This window comes from Festucalex cinctus, chromosome 11 (assembly GCF_051991245.1).
Source record: "Festucalex cinctus isolate MCC-2025b chromosome 11, RoL_Fcin_1.0, whole genome shotgun sequence".
Classification (NCBI taxonomy): Eukaryota; Metazoa; Chordata; class Actinopteri; order Syngnathiformes; family Syngnathidae; genus Festucalex; species Festucalex cinctus.
Genome location: NC_135421.1, coordinates 18,093,744 through 18,115,240, shown reverse-complemented (window position 1 = coordinate 18,115,240; position 21,497 = coordinate 18,093,744). Strand labels below are relative to the sequence as shown.

At 41.2% G+C, this 21,497-nt stretch overlaps 3 protein-coding genes across 3 annotated transcripts in view; all 3 read left to right on the top strand.

The window, feature by feature from the left end:
• The window catches only part of LOC144030491 (receptor activity-modifying protein 1-like), a 51,285-nt gene that overhangs the window by 7,357 nt on the left and 22,431 nt on the right, over positions 1-21,497 (top strand). The window lies entirely within an intron of this gene.
• LOC144030773 (uncharacterized) lies at positions 5,096-10,243 on the top strand. The gene is made up of 3 exons (XM_077537333.1): positions 5,096-5,323; positions 5,400-5,501; positions 5,582-10,243. The coding sequence occupies exon 3, from the start codon at positions 5,758-5,760 to the stop codon at positions 10,003-10,005; it is 4,248 nt and encodes a 1,415-aa protein (XP_077393459.1). The 5' UTR covers positions 5,096-5,323; positions 5,400-5,501; positions 5,582-5,757; the 3' UTR covers positions 10,006-10,243.
• Positions 11,042-21,497, top strand: part of adarb1b (adenosine deaminase RNA specific B1b) — a 197,843-nt gene continuing 187,387 nt past the window's right edge. The window contains exon 1 of the mRNA XM_077536847.1: positions 11,042-11,992. The gene's annotated coding sequence lies outside the window, so the exon portion shown is untranslated. The remainder of the gene's footprint in view (positions 11,993-21,497) is intronic.

Here is a 21,497-nt window from a genome sequence, read left to right as displayed (position 1 = left end):
GATTGATTGCCATGAGAAAAGCTTAGCGTGAGAAAAAAATAAATAAATATACAAGCAACAGGAGGTATGCAAGCTTGGCTTCATGCTATGCATTATGCGGACGAATCCGAACGTCATCTCGTATTCAGCAGCCGTAACATCATGCTAATTTTCAGACAGGATTAATTTGGCTCGCGCCGTGTCCCCTTCCTTTACTTCTGCTGTTTCCTTTGCAGGATTTTCAATTCAATTACACTTCCCAGTATTGAAAGTATGCCAATGTTATTAGTGGGCCTAATCTTAAAATCATAATGCCATTTTGAAACGACGCTGACTGTCTCGCTCGCTTGCTCCTTTTTTAGATGTGTTCTTGTTCCCACGCACTGTAAAACTTGTTTGCCTTTTTTCCTCACAGTCAAGAAACTCATGGTTCGAATCTTCTTGTGAGGCATTTGCATGTTTTCCCTCGCTCATGAGGCCGTTCACCAGGCACTCCAGCTTCATACCTTTGGTTGGAGATGCTAGTATTATGATGAAATCATGACGACATGGCCTCTGAGCCTTTTTAGTTTAGAAGTAGAAAAAATAAATTAAAAAATCTTGACAATGGTATGTTCTATGCAGCCCCACTGGTCCAAACATGGTATTATGGTTAATATTGCGTTAGTGGAATGTCAGCTTCAGAAAATCAGGTGAGCTGTGATTGGTTGTTACCTGAGCAACATTGATGTCATCTTCAGTCGACAGCAAGTGGCAAAATGGCCGTCCTCTGAGATGGATAAAAACGGCTTTATTTCGTTTCATAACTCATGTTCCACAAACACAATATTAATTAGAATGTCATGTTTAGACTATACAAAGTGAACATTTCTGCAGAAATTCCATGGGAACGCTGAAAGCTGAATGCTAATAAAATATTTCCCAAGTGAGATTTGAACCAACTCACTTGTATGTCTCCGTAACGCCAGGCGAGTATTTAGCATGTGAGCTAACTTGGCTTGATGAAAATCATGGCTAATGGCCTATTTACATGTACAAGTGTTATCTGAAAGTAGTAGTAGTACATTTATATGGAAAAACGGAACTAATGATACCCAATGAAAAACGCAAAAAAATAAATAAATAAAATTCAAACTATAGCACCACATAGGCATGCAGTACCCACCATCCATTTAGATGGAAAAGTGGAACTAAGAGAGTTGGTATACATCACTTAGCATAATGGATACAATCACAGACAAGTTGTCATATAAACAAAATGCCAAAATGACATTTCCTCCCCATTTTTAGAAAATCTGAAAACAAAATACTGTAAACCAGGCCAAAATTAGACTTTTTCAACTACACGTGTCGCTGCCGCAACAGCCCAACTGTCTTCGTAGCATTCGCTAATAGGATTACGGCGGTGTACACACACATTGTGGCCTCACTTTGTGAAAACATTTTGCGGATTAAACCTCAAAAGTCTCTGCTGACGTGAAACAAATGGGGAAATACAACTGTTGATTTAAGAAGTTTGAAAAGAAATGTGATAACACACTTTCTTTTCCTCTGTGGCAGCCGATATGAGAAGAAATCACAAATTGGCCCGTGTCTGTCCATCGTGGGGACTTTTCAAAAGTCTATTAGGCGGATTTTCTGAGGAGACATGCATTAGGCGTTATAACAAGAAGGTCTGTGACATTATTTTGGCAAAATATACAAGTCATAAAGAATTACGACACACTTAACATCCAATTGTAATGGAGGAAGTAATAATTAATGTGGAGTCCTATTGTCCAAAGCACAAAGCGATGCAGGGAGACTTCCACTACTTTAAACGTGTCAGGATGTGCAATTAACATTAACAAAAAAAAAGAAGCTTAACTTAGCCATACATGCTTCACTTGTATCACGTTTCCTCCTCCTCAGGGTTTTCCGTTGTAACACTGACAAATACAAACTATCAGGCGGCAGTCAACTTTACATCCAATCGGGAAAAGGCAGCAGGCTACTTCCTGTTTGGTCGCTCAGCAACCAGCGCTAATTAGGAGTAAGCTCGCGCTAAGCTGCCGTCGTCCCTGCGTTGTGGGCAGGCACTCGAGTCGTGAGACCGACTCTTTGAATGCGCGCAATTAAAAAGGTCCATTTTCCATAACGTCTCCTTTCAAAGTGTGAAACTAATGATGTGAAAATACGATTTGTAGTTTCCTCAGGAACAAAAAACAACAACCACAGCGTTATTAGCTCTTTAACGCACTTGATGGGCCACTTCGTAAATCCTCCGCCACGGGGGCTGAGATAACGAGTTATACGGCGTTTGGGAGCTGTGAGGCAGCGCTGCGACATTTTGGGGCGCAGCTTAACTCACTTCTATCCAGAAAAAAATCGAATCTCTCTAATCCCACTACTTCTTCATTCTGTGGCCAAAACAACCGCTGTGAATGGGATTAAATTAATTCCTCCGCATAAATCATATAATACACTTCTTTATATTAACATGGTTGATTGCTTAACATGAATACATTTCTGAGTAATGCTCAATTGATACCTCCTCAATCTGTAATGCATCAATCGACCAGCGTTTGTGTAATTCTGTTCTTTTTGGTGAAGCAACTACAGGGAGTCCTTGAGTTAAGGCGCATGGTCCACCATTTTGGCCCCGTCTGCCATTTTGTCTCCTCGTCTGCCCATATAGCCCGCAGTGTTTTTTGCTCATCCGCTATTTAGCCTTTAGCTAGTGCTAGCGCTTGTGCACTTGTGGGAGTATCTTTGGCTTTTTCGCCCTCTTTTCCCCCCCCCCCCAAATTATGGCTCCAAAGAAGAAGAAAAGATACATCTTCTCACAATGTTGGTCCATCAAAAGAAAAGCAATTATCATGGAAACGAAGCTAAACATCATAAAAAGATCGCAGATAGGAGAGACACCGACAAATATCGGCAAAGACTTGGGCTTCAGTCGGACAGCCATACAGTATCTTATTTGTTTATTTTTATGTATTTTAGATTTTTTTTATGCAGATTATTTTTGATGTAAATATTGACTTTAATGGGGAACTTCGACTTAAGTCGAAATTCGGTTTACATCGCTAGCGTGGGAATGGAACTCGACGTAACGCGAAGACTCCCTGTATCAGTTAGCTTAGCTAGCTTCTCTGATAATATGCAAGCGGACGGTTCACAATTCCCTGTAGTCTAGTTCACGGAAGGAGTTTTTACCTTCGGAATGTACATATGTGTCTTGTGTAATGTGGGCGACTTGTATGACGCAAAGGTAAGAAAGTACAGATTATTTATCAGATACCCGAGCAAGGTTATTTTAGTTAACGAAAACAAAAAAAACTATGTCGTTAATTAAATAAAAACGACAATCTTAAAAAATAAAACAACGAAAACTAACAAACTACATGTCTACAAAACTAATTGTAATTTTAGTGAAAATGTCCTTCGTTTTAGTCTTTGATCACAAATTTAATGCAGAAGTGAAGTAATTTAGCAGTAGCCATTTAACTTAGCAGAAATGAGACGCTAGGTAAGAAATTATCATGGTGTTTATTAAATATTGCGCACAATAAATAAAAAAAAAACGAAAACTAATACTGAAACTAACTAAAACTAAACTCAAATTTAACATATTTTAAATAACTAAAAATAAATAAAGACTAACAGAACCACCCTGAAAAACAATTAAAACCAACTAAATTTAAAAAAAAATAAAAAATAACTCAAAACGAAATAAAAACTAAAATGAAAACTATCCGGAATGTGGATATTTGTATCAGAAGCACTCCTTCCTGTCATAATATTTTGTTTTGTTTTTGTTTTTGTTTTTTTACGTGGTTTAGTTTTATATTTTGTCCTCTTTTTTTTCTTTTTGTCCCTTGTTCCATGTCATGTCTTTCTCATTTCCACCTGGTTCTCGTTAGCTTGTGTCAGCTCATTCCAGCCACTCGCGTCTTTCCAAATGTGCCTCAGAGAGAATATTACAAGGCCGCTTCTGTCAAAATTTGATGGATGACATTCTTAATTAGATTAGGGGGGTCATGTATGGGTCATGACCCCTCCCTAATGAAGATTAATGACCCTTTAATGACTTCCAGATGTCATATAATGAGGGTTAATGACCCTTAATGACTTCCTGATGTCATTTAATGAGGGTTAATGACCCTTAATGACTTCCTGATGTCATTTAATGAAGATTAATGACCCCTAATGACTTCCTGATGTCATTTAATGAAGATTAATGACCCTTAATGACTTCCTGATGTCATTTAATGAAGATTAATGACCCTTTAATGACTTCCAGATGTCATATAATGAGGGTTAATGACCTTTAATGACTTCCAGATGTCATTTAATGAGGGGTAATGACCTTTAATGACTTCCGGATGTCGTTTAATGAGGATGAATGACCTTTAATGACTTCCGGATGTCGTATAATGAAGATGAATGACCTTTAATGACTTCCGGATGTCGTTTAATGAAGATGAATGACCTTTAATGACTTCCAGGTGTTATATAATGAAGATGAATGACCCTTAATGACTTCCTGATGTCATTTAATGAAGATTAATGACCCCTTAATGAAGATGGATGATGTGTAGGTGGTGTTCCTACCTGTTTTTGCAGATATCATGGCTGACCCGGGTTCAAATGCTAATTGTTTGGTTAACTTCCGGATCCGGTGCACGCCCCCCTAGATTGAGTGAATAATGAATAATATTGAGATTGAATGACGTGATCGGAGGGAGTGGTTTAGTATGGGTAAAACCGCCGAGGGAAAAGTACTAGCCATTTCTATTATGGTGAAGGGGGAAAAGTAATATGAGGCCTTCGCAATGCCACACTCACTTCTCTGAAAAATTCTCAAGAGGTATCGGCTCTGAGCTTCCAAGATGAATCCAGGTAATTAACTCTTGATATTATCTATATATGTATATATACTCATACAAATGTGGCACTTATATTCACTTCTATTAATGTTTTTGCTATGAAATAAAAAACCCCTACATCTTAATGAAGCTTCTGGAAAAGCAAGCATCTTAGTGAGTGATTTATTTATTTAATGGAATGATGCATGCCTTTATTTTTATACTTATAGCGTTTATTTTATTTTTAAGTTATGAGAGATTTTGGAATAAGTCTGTATCAATATGTATTTTTGTTTTACTTTTATTTTAATTTTATAGAGTTAGGAGAGTTTATTTTATTTTATTTTATTTTATTTTTTTTTGAATGAGTGAATGAGTTCGTATTTTCTTATTTTAAATTTGAATTTTTACAGAATTAGAAGCGTTGTTGGATGAAATTCAACTGTATTATTATTCAGCGTCACAAGATGGCGATGTTGTGCCAGGAATCCGGCGTAAGTATTTCTTATTTTGAAACATTTAGAGCTTTTTCTTGCTTTAAAATTAACTGTTAGTAATGGATATTTACAGAATTGAATGAGGATGTGAACGAGAGGATTAGACAGCCGGAGATTTTCGTAATTACGAGTGATGAGGAAGAATTGGATGACGAATTACCTGCAGGAGTGAACGGTAAATTTCCTTTTTTTAAATAAAATAAAACCTATGTATTACTATTTTTTAAATGAACCGGTAATGTTGTATGATTATAGGTGGTGATATACTGAGCGAGACGGTCCCAGAGACTGCTCAACCTGAGGTCATAATAATATCTGACGAAGAAGAAGAAGAAGGAGAAGAAGAAGAAGAGATATTAAGGCGTGAAAACGTGAGGGCCGAAGAGGAAGGTGAATTCGTCGGGTTTCCACCGATTGAAAGCGAATCTGAAATGGAAAACTCTGAGGGGGGTGACATGGATTTAGATAATGTAGGTCAAGGTTTGGCTGAAATTGTAAATGCCTTAAACGATGAGATCTCTATGCAAATCGAGCCTTTTCAAATGCCTGATGAAATCGGCGGCGATGATGGCGATCCGTTTGTGGCTATAAGACACATTGAGGATTTTATTGATTTCTTTAATCCTTTAGAGAGGGCTCTTGCACGTCTTAACCAGTCATCTTCAAACGACGAAGCCGTTGAGGACATACTTGAACCAGACATACATAGAAATGACCAACAGCAATCCTCTGTATCATTTTCACAACATTCCCAGCCACACCCACGCAATCAAATGCAATATGCAGAAGGTAGCAGCAGTACACATTGCCAGCAGACACTTGTGTCAAATACACAAAACTTTCAATACCAACCATACACGCACAATCAAACGCAACAGACAGAAGCTGGTGGTAGTAGTACACCAGCTAGACAAGACCTCCAACAACAGTCTCGGGTACATCGACACATTCAAGCAGAACATCCCCCAGCACCAACCCCCAGTACACAATCCACCTTGCAACAATCTTCAGACACAAACAGACAGGTGGGGGGACAAGTTAGGCGTCCGAATTTTAACAACTTGGAGATAAGACGACGTCTAAATACAACGAGACCCGAAGACCCCCTTGATTTTGCAGCCTTCTACACAAACATTGGCAATAATTTGAATGAAGCTGTGCAGGAGGTAATCAGATCGACTAGTCGCGGTGATATAGTCCAAGCAGAAATAGTGGGTGAAAATGTGAGGGAGCACTGTTACCTAGATGCTGTTAATGACCCGAATGACGTAACTGACGCAGTCCATAATTTGCTAGATCGCATCGCACAATCTAATACAGAGGTACTGGCCGACAATAGTCTAGAACTTGTTGTACAGATTGTATTTGATGTTAATGGCGGAGGAGGTGCCAAACGCAAACTAATTTTGACTACAAATGATGAAATGGTTCAAAAGAAGAAGAGATGTTTGTACATAACGTATGACAAAAATGATAAATTATGCTTTGCTAGATCGTTAGCATACCTGCTTGACGGATCGTTGACTGTTGATCAGGCTACACAGAGGGCTCGTTATTTACAGCAAAGCGTGGGGTTGACTTGTGAGACTGCCGTTAGTCTGAGGGACGTACACAAATTTGAAACGCTTGTGAAACGCAAAATCGTTATAGCTTATAGAGCGGATTGCGAACGCCCCCTGTCTTTTTTTGAGACGCAATACCCCAAATCAGAGGACTCAGTGTTCTTACTGCTATTAGACGGACACTATTATGGAATAAAATCGGTTAAGGAGTTCATAGGGAAATCCTACTTTTGCAGTCATTGTTACAAAGGGCATAAAAACCAAGAACAACATAGTTGTGAGGGGCATTGTCACATCTGTCTCGACCCTACCTGCAAACAACAACCGTTCAAAGCCATTCATTGTAACGATTGTAACAAAATATGTCAGAACGAGAGTTGCTTCGTTAAACACAAAGAACGCAGACAGACCTCAAAATCCGAGACTAGCAACTGTGAGAAATACAAAAAATGTAGCGAATGCAGTGTGGAATATTACGTCAAATCACAGGGGGAGAATGTTAAACATAAATGCCCTCAAGCCAAATGCACAGTATGTGGAGAGGTTCTACCTAAGGGCGGTGATGAGGCGAGAGGAAACCCTCATCTGTGTTACATGCAGCCTCTAAAACCGGAAGCGCCTTGTAAACAAATAATTTACTACGATTTTGAAACATTCGTAGGTGCTGACGGTAAACACAAACCCTACCTAGTGTGTACCAAATCGACAAAGGGGGTGGAAAAACATTGGTTGGGTCTTGATTGCGTCGAACAATTTCTTGATTATGTCAGGAACCCTCGTTTTGAACAGTCTAAACTAATCGCTCACAACGCCAAAGGTTTTGACGCTTACATCATTCTAAACAAAATGGTAGACATGGGGGTTAATGTCAGCGTCATTATGCAAGGGAGCAAAGTCATTTGTTTCTCAGATACGGACTACAAACTGGGGTACATCGACTCCTTGTCCTTCCTCACGATGCCCCTCAGCTCCTTGCCTAAAGCTCTAGGTTTCATCGATCAAACTAAAGGGTATTTCCCCCATGGCTTTAGCTCTCTAGACCATTTAAATTACATCGGTCCCTACCCTGATCCAAAATATTATGGGATAGAGCGTATGTCGACGGTCCATCGTACAAAGTTTTTTGAATGGTACGAGGTAGCGTGTAAGGGAACCTTCAATTTTGCTCAGGAAGCTCTAATGTACTGCAGAAATGATGTGAATATTTTGGCGACAGCTTGTGAGAAATTTAGAGAGGAGTTTCTTAATGCGACTGGTACAGACCCGTTCAATTCTGTAACTATCGCCTCCTCCTGCATGAAGGTGTTCCGGAACAATTTCCTAACACCTAAAACATTGGCTATTACGCCGACCGATAATTACATACAACAATCCAAATCATTCTCACGCGACTCGATCCAATACCTAATGTGGGTGGCGCACAGCCAAAAAATACCTATTATTCACGCCTTAAACAAGGGGGAGGTCAAGATCGGGCAGTACTATGTAGACGGGTACGCTTTGATAGACGGCGTAAAATATGTATGGGAATATCTCGGATGTTTCTATCACGGATGCCGTGAATGTTACGATCCTACTCAAAAGTGTCCTATGAGTAAACGACCGTTTCAAGAAAAGTTTGACAGGGTTAAAAAGAAAATACAGGATCTAAAAGTCAAGCACGGTATACAGCTTGTGTTGATGTGGGAGCATGAGTGGCTGCGGTTAAAAAAGTCAAATCCGGATGTAAGAGAGTTCTTGCGCAATTCAAAATTCCCTGAGCCTCTTATACCACGTAAAGCTCTTTTTGGAGGGAGAACGAATGCCTTCGTGTTACGTTATACGGCTGCCCCCGGTGAACGTGTAATGTACGTCGATGTTACATCGCTTTATCCTTTTGTCAACAGCACATGTGCCTATCCGTTAGGACATCCTACCATCATTCACGACAATTTCGATGACCCCCAAAAGTATTTCGGGTTCATCAGAGCTAAAGTCAACCCTCCACGAGGCCTCTATTTCCCCCTGCTGCCGTACAAAACGGCAAGAGGTAAACTGGTGTTTACACTTTGTCGCACGTGCGCAGAACTTAACAATCAAGAAAGTTCGTGTTCGCATAACGATGACGAGAGAGCCTTAACCGGTGTTTGGGTTACGCCTGAATTCAACAAGGCTCTCGAGCTGGGCTACACCGTATCACAAATTACGGAGGTGTGGCATTTTGACTCGTCGAGTAGCGACGTCTTCAAAGCATACATCGATACATTCCTTAAAGGGAAGCAAGAGGCCTCGGGGTATCCTTCCTACGTCGTTGATCAGGCAGGTAGGGAAAAGTACATCGAAAACTATGAGACTCACCAAGGTATTAGACTAGACCCCTCAAAAATAAATGTGAATGCGGGTAAGAGGCAGGTGTCTAAATTATGCCTCAACAACTTTTGGGGTAAATTGGGACAGCGTGATAATTTGGATAAAACAGAGATTGTAAGCAGCACAGAACGCTTCTTTGAATTGTTATTTTCGGGGGTGTACGAGATCAAAGCCTTTCACTTCCTCAACGATCAAAGGTCGATCGTGCAGTACAGCTACCACCGACGTTGCAACGTCCCCCCCTCCAAAACCGCTAACATCTTTGCAGCATGCATGACCACGGCTTATGCACGTCTAAAAATGTACGCATATTTGGAGCGACTGCAGACGAGTGTTTTGTACACCGACACGGACAGCCTCGTCTATGTAGTCAAAGACGGCGAAAGTCCTTTGGAATTAGGTGACTATTTGGGGGATTTGACTGACGAGTTGGGAGGAGATAGCATTCAGGAGTTTGTTTCAGCGGGTCCTAAAAGTTACGCCTACCAAACTAGGAACAGCATGAAAACGGTAATGAAGGTAAAAGGTATCACACAGACCCATGACACTTGCAAACGCGTCAATTTTGACAGCATCAAGAATTTAGTCGAAGGGTACATTGACTCATCAGGCACACAAAGCAGAACGATTGAAACGCCTCAACACACTATCGTGCGTAACAAAAAGGGTTTTCACCTAAAAAACAGGTCATTCATGAAAAAGTTCAGGGTAGTATATGACAAGAGACGTCTTATCCCCCACGGACACACCCTGCCTTTCGGTTATTAGTGTGTTTTGTGAAATGGAGTTAAATCAAGTTGATTTTGATCCGAGGCTTCAACCCCCCTTTTCTTGTTTAATATCTGGACCAAGCGGGTGTGGAAAAACATATTTTGTAAAAAGTATCTTGGAAAATTGTAACCATGTTATGAAAAGTCTTCCTGACAATGTTGTATGGATCTACACTTCTTTTCAACCTCTGTACGAGGAACTTCAAAAGCTGAATAAAAATATTAACTTTGTGAAAGGTCTCCCTGATTCTTTTGAGGATGAAAGTTTGTTTCCAGCGCGTCAAAGTCATTTGGTTATTCTGGACGACGTCATCTTTCAGGCGTCGGACCACCCTGAGGTCGTAAGAATTTTTACCCAATATAGACATCATAGGAATATGAGCGTCATCATGTTAACGCAGAACATTTTTCATCAAGGTAAATACAGCCGGACAATCAGCCTCAACAGTAATTATATGGTGTTGTTTTTTTTGAAACCCGCGTGATAAATTACAAACGAGTGTTTTGGCTAATCAGATATTTCCCTCAAAGAAAAAGTATTTTTTGGAAAGCTTTGAAGATGCTACCAAAGACGCTCACGGGTATTTATTAGTGGATTTAACCCCGACATGTCCAGATCAATATAGACTGAGGACGGGCTTACTAGCTCATCAGTGGCCTACCGTCTACATACCCAAGACTTAATAAGATGTCGAAGCTTTTAAAAAGAAATGCTCCGCTGCTCAAAACTTTGTTTCACGCCAAGCCCAAGAAACGTAAAGACATACTTTTGCGCGGTCCCGGTAGCTTGGTGAAAGCTCTCTGCGAGATTGCTCTAAATCTCTTAAAAGGTCACATACCGCTGAGTCCTTCGCAGTATAAGAGGCTAAAAAAGCAAAAGAAGGTGATCAGAGAATTGGCCGATAAGAAAAAAAGTCTGAAGAAAAAACGGGCGGTCTTGATTCAAAAGGGTGGTTTTATCTTACCCTTGTTGGGGGCATTCGCCCCTGTCCTCGGAAGTCTTTTAGGCGGTCTAATAAATAAATAAACTTTAACCAACATGAGTTTGAGAACAGCTCAGAAAATGATTCTTGTCTCACCTCACCAACTGGAACGTTTAAGCAGGCCGGAACCAACCATTCGAGAGACGGCGGAGCGTAATTTGGATTTTAAAATGAAGGAGGTCCTAGAAGATAGTTCTCTAGACCAGTATGAGAAAATTAAAAAGTACCAATCCTTGATGCAACGATATTTAGGGTTGCTCAAACAAGGGGAAAACGAACGACGACCAATCAACCTGACTCTACCTGCTGAGACATCAAACACATCCCCATCAGATGAAGCGACGGGTTTGGAGAATGAAGCCTGGCTCGACATCGTCCAAACAATCCCTCCTCGTTACCGTAAAAACGCCGATTATGTTTTAAGAAAACTGTCTACCGACGAAAGAGGTTGGACTCCTCGCAGCGAATTCATCTTCAGAGGTAAGCCCGTCAGAGGATCCCACATGACTGATTTACTCAAACATCTCATCGGCAAGAATGTTTCATCGCAAGGTCCTAGAGGTTGGAGCGAGTTTCTACACACCCTCTCAGAACTCAATATACCCGAAACAACGGTTTCTAACCCACATGCACGCGAGGAGTTGAGACGTCTAAAAAACGGCTCATATACACCTAATCCCATTGTTAAGGAATCTTCGAACGGGAAAAAGAAAAGAAAACGGACTGCTTCGACTATAAAGTGGGAGGGGTTTTAAATATGACACTTATTTTATGTAAGGAAAAACACATCACTCTGTATTGCCTTTTAAATTGCTTTTATTGAATAAATGATTTGAAAAACATAATCCGTTACAGACAATGACATTTTTTAAATTTGTTGAAAGAACATGATTTTTGTCCTCCGCATGGTTTGCAGGTAAAAAACCGGTGTCGCCGAACAAAAGCAGATACCATAGCATCATTCTTGATTACATCGTCGGTGTAGCAGTCCATCACATCCTGGTAAGACTCTCCACACCCTCTGTGGCTCAGGTAGTACACACAATGAGGGCCGCAGGCCGCTGACAGTTCGTGTTGTAACTGGCGATTATGGTAAATTATACGGTTAGAATACTTTTCCAGAAAAGACTTTATACTTTGTGGGTAATATTTAAAATCAGGGGGAAAGCCGAAGGGGTCGAAAAAAGATGCAGAGTCGTCCTTTTCCAAGGTGAGAGCCAACCAATGTTCTCCGGGTTTAGAGCGGGGGTGTGTATTAACTATATAGTATATGGGGGGCGAGGGTTTCAAGGAGGATAACTCGTCCGAAGCGTAAACGCCTCCAAATAAATGTCCTTGTAAACGTGTCATCAAACTCTCCAATTCCCTTCCGTTCATCTCCTCAGTAATAGTCCATTAACACTTCCCTCTTCGAGTTAATTTCTAAAATAGAGTCGTAACAAGCGTACACAATAAGTGTGGCGGTATGGGGAAGCGGGGTCCTGAATCTCATCTCCAATCTGAGTGTACCGCTGGACACAGGGGATAAAGCCTCTGTGTCCTGGCTAGGATTTAGATTAAAGGCAAACAGAGCATAGCCTTGTTGAAAGTCTTCGTGGTCTATACTTAGAGGTAAATCTTTTAAAAACCTCCCCGTCGAGGTAAACAAGTTATGAAACTCGCGCACTGCGTTTCCTGCGTTAAATTGGGGTTGAAACGCCTTAGATGGGATCTGCCGCCCTTCTTGAGTTAGGGCTAGGTATTCAATATTGTGGTGGGCAAAGTTAAAAGGATTTAAATTCTTCCGCCCCACAAAAGCGCTGTGATTGACGAGTGCTAAAACCACATACTTTGGCGTATGTCCCAAAAAGAGATTGTCTTGATGGCAGATCCTCGATAACTGGGGTATAGAGTAAGTCTTTACGTTGATCCTCGATAGGGGGTACAGCGCGTTGTCTTTGTGGAGAGCCGCTGCGTGACCCAAAGAAACGGCCGGTGCGACCGCTACTTTTTTTACAAAAAGGGTGGCTCCTATTATCTTCAGAGAGCAATCAGCGTCGGGGGGACTCATTAAACAAAAATCATCGCTGGCTCTTGTTAGCTTTAGCCTTAGATCCACGTTATTTAAGAGGTATCTCTCACAAAAGAAAATATCCGAGTGAATGGGGCCTAGGAGTTGAAATTCCCTGGACCCCTCAATCAATTGGGCTCTGTGAACCAGCCCTTCATTAACATCGTTGCCCGTGAGCGATGTTGAATCCATCCGCCCTCGTGTATCTTTGAAGAACATGGCTGTGCTAAATTGGCTTTTGAGAGAATCCTCTGAAAAGTTTAACAATGTTTCAATCATAGCTCTGTAAGGGTGAGTAGCGCTTGATTGTGAGATGAGTCTATCCCCTAATGTAACATCTACTTGGGTAAAGATTGTGTTTAACGGATAGTTAATGATGCCTACGTGGTCGGTGGGGCCCAGATGAGAGCCGTCTCTGTGTGTTACTCGCAAACGCAGGTAAAGCATTGTGTCCGAGAGATCCATATATTTAGAACCGTCCCCCGGTATGAAGAATTCAATGGGTCCTTGCTCCGTCAAAGCTGATAAGGGTGAAATTTCGACGTATTGGCTTTGTTCTATCGAAAGTTGGGTCATTGGGGGTGAGAACAAATCTAATTCCGACAGAGTGCATTCTTGCGACTTGTGATGTAAAAGAGCCATTTTCGTCAGATTGTTTAAGAGAAAATGTCGGCGTTGCTTCTTCGGCGCTTCCTTCTTGAGACTGATTTCCTTTTGACTGCACGCCTACGCTTTTTATGAGTAACCAGTCTCTGACCTATCGGTCTCCTTGAAGGTCTTCGAGCCAAAACCATTAACCCGGATCCATCTTGATTATTTTCTCTTCTCTGTATTCTTTCCATCGCACGTCCTGCTACATCCATGGCAATATTTTTAGCCGCCGACTGCAGGTGAGGTTTCGCTACTGTAAAACCTTTTTTGACTAAAGGTACGACAAAACGGAAAAGTTTAGAAAAAATGGAGCCCAAACCTCGCCCATATTGCACAGGGGCCCCGTGAAAACCCGGAAGCGACCCTCCTGCTTGGGTTTCGTAATAATTAACAAAGCGATACAGGTCAGGGTGTGTCTCCATCACGACCATTGTTTTTTACCTCGGTTTAAAATGCAGGGTAATAATTATCTTTCCGTATTTAAAATTAACCGGCTGATTCTGATCCGTCTTAATCTGTATTCCTACTTCTTCAATATGTCTCCTACTAATAGGCAGGTAGTAAGCAGGGTTGAAAGTTTTAAAAATAAACTCCCCGTATCTCCCTTCGATCGGAACAGTCCTCAATAACGGAGCATAGGCATCCCCTACCGTCTGGTGTTGCACCACGTCTGTATAAACGTATAAATGGTATTGACCCGCCTTTATATCGGCTGGGTACGGGGCAGGTAACCAATTAGGTTTTATAGTAAACCATTGTCCTTCCTTCATACCAAGTATGTAAGCCAACGGTGCATTAAAGCGGATCTTATAACATCCGGTTGACGACATCCAAAGAAATTTCCGCATATTAATATCGTAATGGAGTAAAATTTGGTTGCCTATTTTATTTTTTATAATATACAGAACCGCCTCTCGTAGCTTGTCAAGATCTTCATATTCCCCGGATGTAATATCTAAGGTGTGGGTTACAAATTCGTTTTTATCAGACCCCCTAGCTGTCTCGGAGTTCTTTGCATCCTTAGCTTTGGAAAGCGTCATATCTTTTATATAGAAAGTAGTCTGGTTTTCGGGTACGTTTATCCAACTACGAGGGTATGAAATCTCAGTCAGGGCCACCTCCCAACTTCCTTCGAGATCAATGTGTTGGGCCAAATTCACTCTGAACTGTGAGATTGTGTTGTCCGTATACACATCCATACTAGCGTTAGAAGGTAGAGTAACGTAGAATCCTCCATCGTGTAAGGGATCCATGCCGGCTTCTGATACAAGTTGTATTTGAAACTCTTTTTTAAACGTCTACAATCTGAGAAGCGGGGACCCAGCTATCGAATTTCGAGGGCCATCCCTTCCAACGAACGAGGAATTGTCTCTGCCCCCTCACCGTGCGCCTTTTAAGGATTTTCTCAATATGGAATGTGTGGTCTTTTGATACGCTCACCTTCTGTAATTCACCTTCGTAAAACGATCCTTCTATGACATCCCCGTCATAATCTTTCAGTTTGTAGACGGGTGGAAAACGAGGAAGACATTCAGATATGGTAAACAATTCGTCCGTAAAGCTCTGCTCGTATTTTTTATCAAACACTCCTCTTAATTTAGATATCCTCACCACATCTCCTGTTTTAAAACGCATTTTTAATTTCCCACTTTGCTCTATCGGCATATTACCGTATAGATTCTGGAAAACCTGTTGAGTATTTCCCTCAGTAACTTGATTGGGCTTCATTTTTATACTTTTATGGTAGCTTTCGTTATAACTACTTACTAAATCTTGTACGACGTCGATATACCTGCGTGTGTTTCTGGCCGTAAAATATCTCCACATTCTAGTTTTTAAAGTTCTATTAAACCTTTCAACAACCTGGGCTTTCAGATCACTGGCAGTAGCAAAATGAACAATGTTGTGTTTTTTCATCAGGTTCTGAAAATGTCTGTTAAAAAATTCTTTACCTGCGTCGGTCTGTATTTTTCGAGGCGTCCCACTCTCAGACAAAACAGATTCAAAAGCTTTAACTACCTGCGGAGCCGTCTTATCCTTCAAAATGCGTACGTAGGCTTTTTTTGAAAAAACATCGATGACGGTCAGTAAATATTTAAATCCATCGTTGACGCCAGCCAGGGCCTGCATATCGCAGAGGTCTGCCTGAAATTGATTCAGCGCCCTTGGGACAAAAACCCTGTTTCGTGGGAAATTGATTCTAGCGGGTTTGTGTAAGGTGTAGGCATCTTGCTCGATTAAGAAACCCCTGACTCGATCACGATTTACTTTTTTACCCGTAACATCCTGTACACCTAAGTGTAAACGCTCTACACCACCAAAACTGGCCGGGTGTGAGGCATCGTAGTAAAGCTTCTCCATACACTTCCTCTCAGCCATCATCATCAGAAAATGAATTTAAATGATATATGCAACGATTATTTATTGATAAATTCACACAGACATGACTTCTTTTGTTTTTTTTTGGTTTATTACATGATTTCCATAGTATAATCATACACAATAGTAAAAATGATTACATGCATAATGCTAAAAGGCAATACTAAGAATTAATATACTCAAGGACTCGGGATAAGACATAGGGACTAACTTTTAATTCAACGACGGTTTGAAATTCTTTTAATTCAACAGGTAAGTCTAAAGGGTAGTTATTTTCTAGACAGTATTTTGCAGAATCAACAAACAGAGTCAAAATTGTTACCAGGTGACCTACACCCACGTCATCACACCATGCATCCAGAACGGCTTTAATTGTATTGGCCAAACCCAAATGACTCTCGTTCACAACACGTCTGACAAAACAATCCCAAGATACATGAAATAGCGAATGAGACAATGATCTGACTTTTTGCATAATCAACAACATTTTGTCAATTCGTCCGTCTCGGTCAGAAGTATGTAGAATGGTTCTCTCCAGAATGTCCGCCCAATTACACAAACCGTAATATCGAAACAACAATTTTCTGAAGATATTCCCCATCGTGTGTCTCTATTTAGAATTGTAGTACTTGTCCAGCAGAGTCTTGAGGTCGTTCGACAGCGATCCGGGGCCTTCAAGGGCGTCCAGTTGCTCGAGCTTGTCGAGTATCTTCTTCTCTTGCTCGAGATCTAGCAGGACAATCTCGGCCGCTGTCTTGACCTTCTTAATGTCGGTAGTCAGATGAAGCAAGTTCAACATGTAATGAATGCTGGGGAGGAATTTAGGCGTGCACAACAATGCTATCACACGATGATAATGTTTCCTAAAATACTCATCATCGTCTATTTCTAGACACTGGTGCTGCCTCTGGCTGGGATGGTTGATTAAACAGCCATTACATTCATCTCTACTGTATTTAACTATAACTTGATTGAGGAGATGTCCTATAGTCTGTTTTATACAGTTGTACTTATCCCGACACAGCCAACTGTCCGGGGGCCCGTTCCAGACAAGGTCCCAGTCCTTGTCAAGGTTTGTAGGTGAAGGCAAAGCTGTTGGCGGGCACCCCTCCACAACGTCCCCGTCAGAGGTTAGTTGCTGCTGAGGCTGCTGCTGAGACTCCTGAGGCTGCTGAGGAGGTAGGTGTTCATGTCGGGTATTGAGTTCCTCAGGAGTCATCAGCAGTTGTGAATACTCCAGCGAGGCAATGTACTCATCGGTCAGCTGCACTTCTTGAGAGTTCTCCGGCGGAGGGGTGTTCTCGTCGGCAGTCGCGGGGTACTGAGAACAGTCCAACTGCTCTCGCTCAAGGTGGGTCGCGGCTGCCTCAACGTCCTTTCCCTCCTCAAAGTCAGAGCTCTCTGTCTGCGTACCTTTTGAGACTTTAAGCCGCGATCCTTCCACCAGAGGCACCACACTCCGGGCACCCAGAGGCGTCCACGATGTTGCCAGGCGTCTGGAACTCTGTCTGGTAGGAGGCATCGTTGTCGTCGTTGGCTTTTTCAGGCAAAGTGTAGTCCGGCTGGAGACTCCTGCTCTTATATTACATAGGGGCGGTTATATGGGAGGGATTTGTTGTAAAGAGGCGTATTTTCCCATTGTCTAAGTGGTAGGGGGGCTGTCCTTGAGGGGGGTTGGCTTATGACGTCAGAGTAGGCGGTTCATAGGGGCGTTGACTACTCAAACGTCAACGCCTTCCTTACACCCACAATGTTTCGCCAATGCCGGCTGTCCAAAAAGAGGGTGGAGATTTTTTCAGAGTGCGCATCCATCCTCTCATTCCATTCAGCCAACGGTAGGGTCAAAACCCTCAAAAAAACACCACATTCAGTGTTAAATGCTTCCAAAGTAAAAAACAGTTCATTCTGATTTGTGCGATCACCAGTCTCTATCAGGTTGTTAGAATCAATTTTCACCTTAAAAAACCAACGACCTGTAGGCGTTGTCCTCGAGACCCATGTAAATGTTAAAACATTCCATGGTTCAGACGACTTCATACATTCTTTCAACACTCGAGGTACCAGTTGATTTAATATACCCCAGTCATTAGAGTTTAGAGTCCCATAGCCACTAGGTGATGTATTTTCAACACCGTCCATGCTAAAATACAGACACAGCTCACCCATCTCGTAAAGGAAGCGGTATCCCCATGAGGCAGATGGATCCAAAGACCATATTTCCTCCAAAGACTCTGCGGGGGGTTTCTGAATACGTCGCAAAAACATCTGCTTCTTACGCGGCGCATCCAAAATCGAGTCGGTCCCAGTGCGTCCCATCTGCACTGAAACATTTGTCTCGCTGATTACATTGATTTTCCCCGCCATCCTCGCTGTAGCTCTATCGGACTGTTGAAGCGCTTGTTATATCCTTTTTACCCATACTAAACCACTCCCTCCGATCACGTCATTCAATCTCATTATTATTCATTATTCACTCAATCTAGGGGGGCGTGCACCGGATCCGGAAGTTAACCAAACAATTAGCATTTGAACCCGGGTCAGCCATGATATCTGCAAAAACAGGTAGGAACACCACCTACACATCATCCATCTTCATTAAGGGGTCATTAATCTTCATTAAATGACATCAGGAAGTCATTAAGGGTCATTAATCTTCATTATATAACACCTGGAAGTCATTAAAGGTCATTCATCTTCATTAAACGACATCCGGAAGTCATTAAAGGTCATTCATCTTCATTATACGACATCCGGAAGTCATTAAAGGTCATTCATCCTCATTAAACGACATCCGGAAGTCATTAAAGGACATTACCCCTCATTAAATGACATCTGGAAGTCATTAAAGGTCATTAACCCTCATTATATGACATCTGGAAGTCATTAAAGGGTCATTCATCTTCATTAAATGACATCAGGAAGTCATTAAGGGTCATTAATCTTCATTAAATGACATCAGGAAGTCATTAGGGGTCATTAATCTTCATTAAATGACATCAGGAAGTCATTAAGGGTCATTAACCCTCATTAAATGACATCAGGAAGTCATTAAGGGTCATTAACCCTCATTATATGACATCTGGAAGTCATTAAAGGGTCATTAATCTTCATTAGGGAGGGGTCATGACCCACACATGACCCCCCTAATCTAATTAAGAATGTCATCCATCAAATTTTGACAGAAGCGGCCTTGTAATATTCTCTCTTGCCTCATTGCATCTTTAGCTTGCATGTATATATGCTTTTGTTTATCAGTTTAGTGAAAGCATTTTGTCGTGTAATTCCAGAGCCGCTTTAGTCCTCACTGAAAAGCTGCGATTGTGAGATTCCTCTTGAGACTGAAACCATCGATTGACACTCTCACTTCCCGCCCTTGTAAGGCATTTATAAAACATGTCCCGTGTGCCCGAGTGCATCCCTTTGTCATTGTCAAAAAATAAACGATCCCTTTTAAAAGAGCACACTTTGACTTATAGACACTTTAAATGTGTTTCTCTTTGTTCTCTGTGGTGAAGACGTCACGAGTGTTTGGGTTTTTTCTTGACACTTGACAGCAACGTAAAATGCTCGTAGCAGACAAAAGCTAAACCGGGCCTAATAGCACGAATATGGATTGCCACAAAGGTGTACTGTCCCTGTGTGTCAACGGTTTGAAATATTCATGAGAGTCGGAATCCAACCGAGCACATTTGCCCATTTGATGGACGTCGTGGGCTCATCATGAAAGCGTTTGACGTGTTGCGCCGCTTCAAAACTTCGCTCTCAAACGAAGCCTGCTGTTGTTCATCATTACATTCCAACACAATGATGAATTTTGAAAGCAATTGGAAATATACAGAGGCATGTGTTTGCTTTTATCCTTGTAAAATAAACAACAACAAAAAGTCCTATTGATGGGATACACACATGGAACTGCCAATATGGACTCAACATATTTGACTCCAACGTTTGAAAGTACTTGCAAATGCATTCCAGCGTACTTTGCATTGCGTTTACACAAATTTGCAAATACATTCATTCAAATGTGCTTGTTGTGTAAATGCTAAAAATGTATATTTTTTTTCGTCGTAATGCCACAGGGGTTTTAATAATAAATAAACAAAATATTATACATTTACATGATAATATAATTATAATATATTATAATATTTTACATATAATAAATAATAAAACAGTGCTGCTCATTGACATACACCAATATTCAAAGTTGTTTATTTGTGATTTTTATCATTTACTATCATGTCTGCAATTTTCATTGAGGATCTTTTCCCTGAATGCCACAGGGTATGCACATGCGCAACTCAAGACATTATGGGAAAAATGCTCTATTTTTAGCATTAACCTCAAATACAGTACAGTACATTGGAATGTATTTGGCAGTCATAAATGTTGACACCTCATTGGCAGTTGCATCTCTGTACCGAATGAAGTAAACAAAAATCTGATTATTTATTATTATTTATTATTTTGTGCACGTGTTTTTTTTCCCCCCTCCCCTATCTGCTTGGAAAGCCATCGCAAATGAATGCAAACGATGCATGTGAGGTGCAGGTATTATTTTTGTTTGCTTGTTGCTGTCCTGACGTTCTACACTGTAGTATCTGTGACTTTGAATGCGTGTGGCTGTAAAAATAAGGGGCCTGACCTGGTGAGTGACGTGTCTGTCACCCTCACGAAGTCTCCCTTCTTCTATGTATTTCCCGGCAGTCTGGATGCTATATGGCACCATGTTGCCTCTCACAGGTCGTTCTTGGTACTGCGGCAGATGATTGGTTTGGAGTAGACTCGTGATTGTCAATGGATATATGGTTATGTGAGTATGTTCCCATGTACCAAAAAAAAAAAGGTATAAATGTATATAAAAAATACCTAAATAATATTAATAATAATAATAAATTTGCTTGTGTACATTGCTTTGTGTGGCCTCCAGCATTTGTGGATGCTTCTCGTTGGACCTATTTTTATGTGCCTTTTCATCCCTGCTAATTGCTTGCTATTACCTTGGAGCGCTGACAGCCCTGCTCACTTTTATGACCACCTGGTTATGGATGGGATCAACTTGACACATACACACACACACACACAAAATACACACCTGCTAACTGTCAACGTGTAGGCTATTGTAAATGTGCGTTAGCGGGTTTGCGCTTTGCCGAAGTGCGTCACTCAAGTGCGCCGTGAAATGTGAAATATTGGAGGAAATAAAGACGCGCGCAAAAAAGTTTAGTACAGAATCCCTGAATTGAATTTGATGACCACTCTGGCTTCCTGCCATATTTGAAAACACATGCGTCAGTTTTGTTGAAGACTCAAAATTGTCCATACGTGTGAATGTGAAGGCTTGTTTGTTTATGTGTATCTGGCGTCTTGCCCAAAGTCAACCGGGATAGGCGCCAGATCACCTAATAATGATAAGCGCAATAGAAA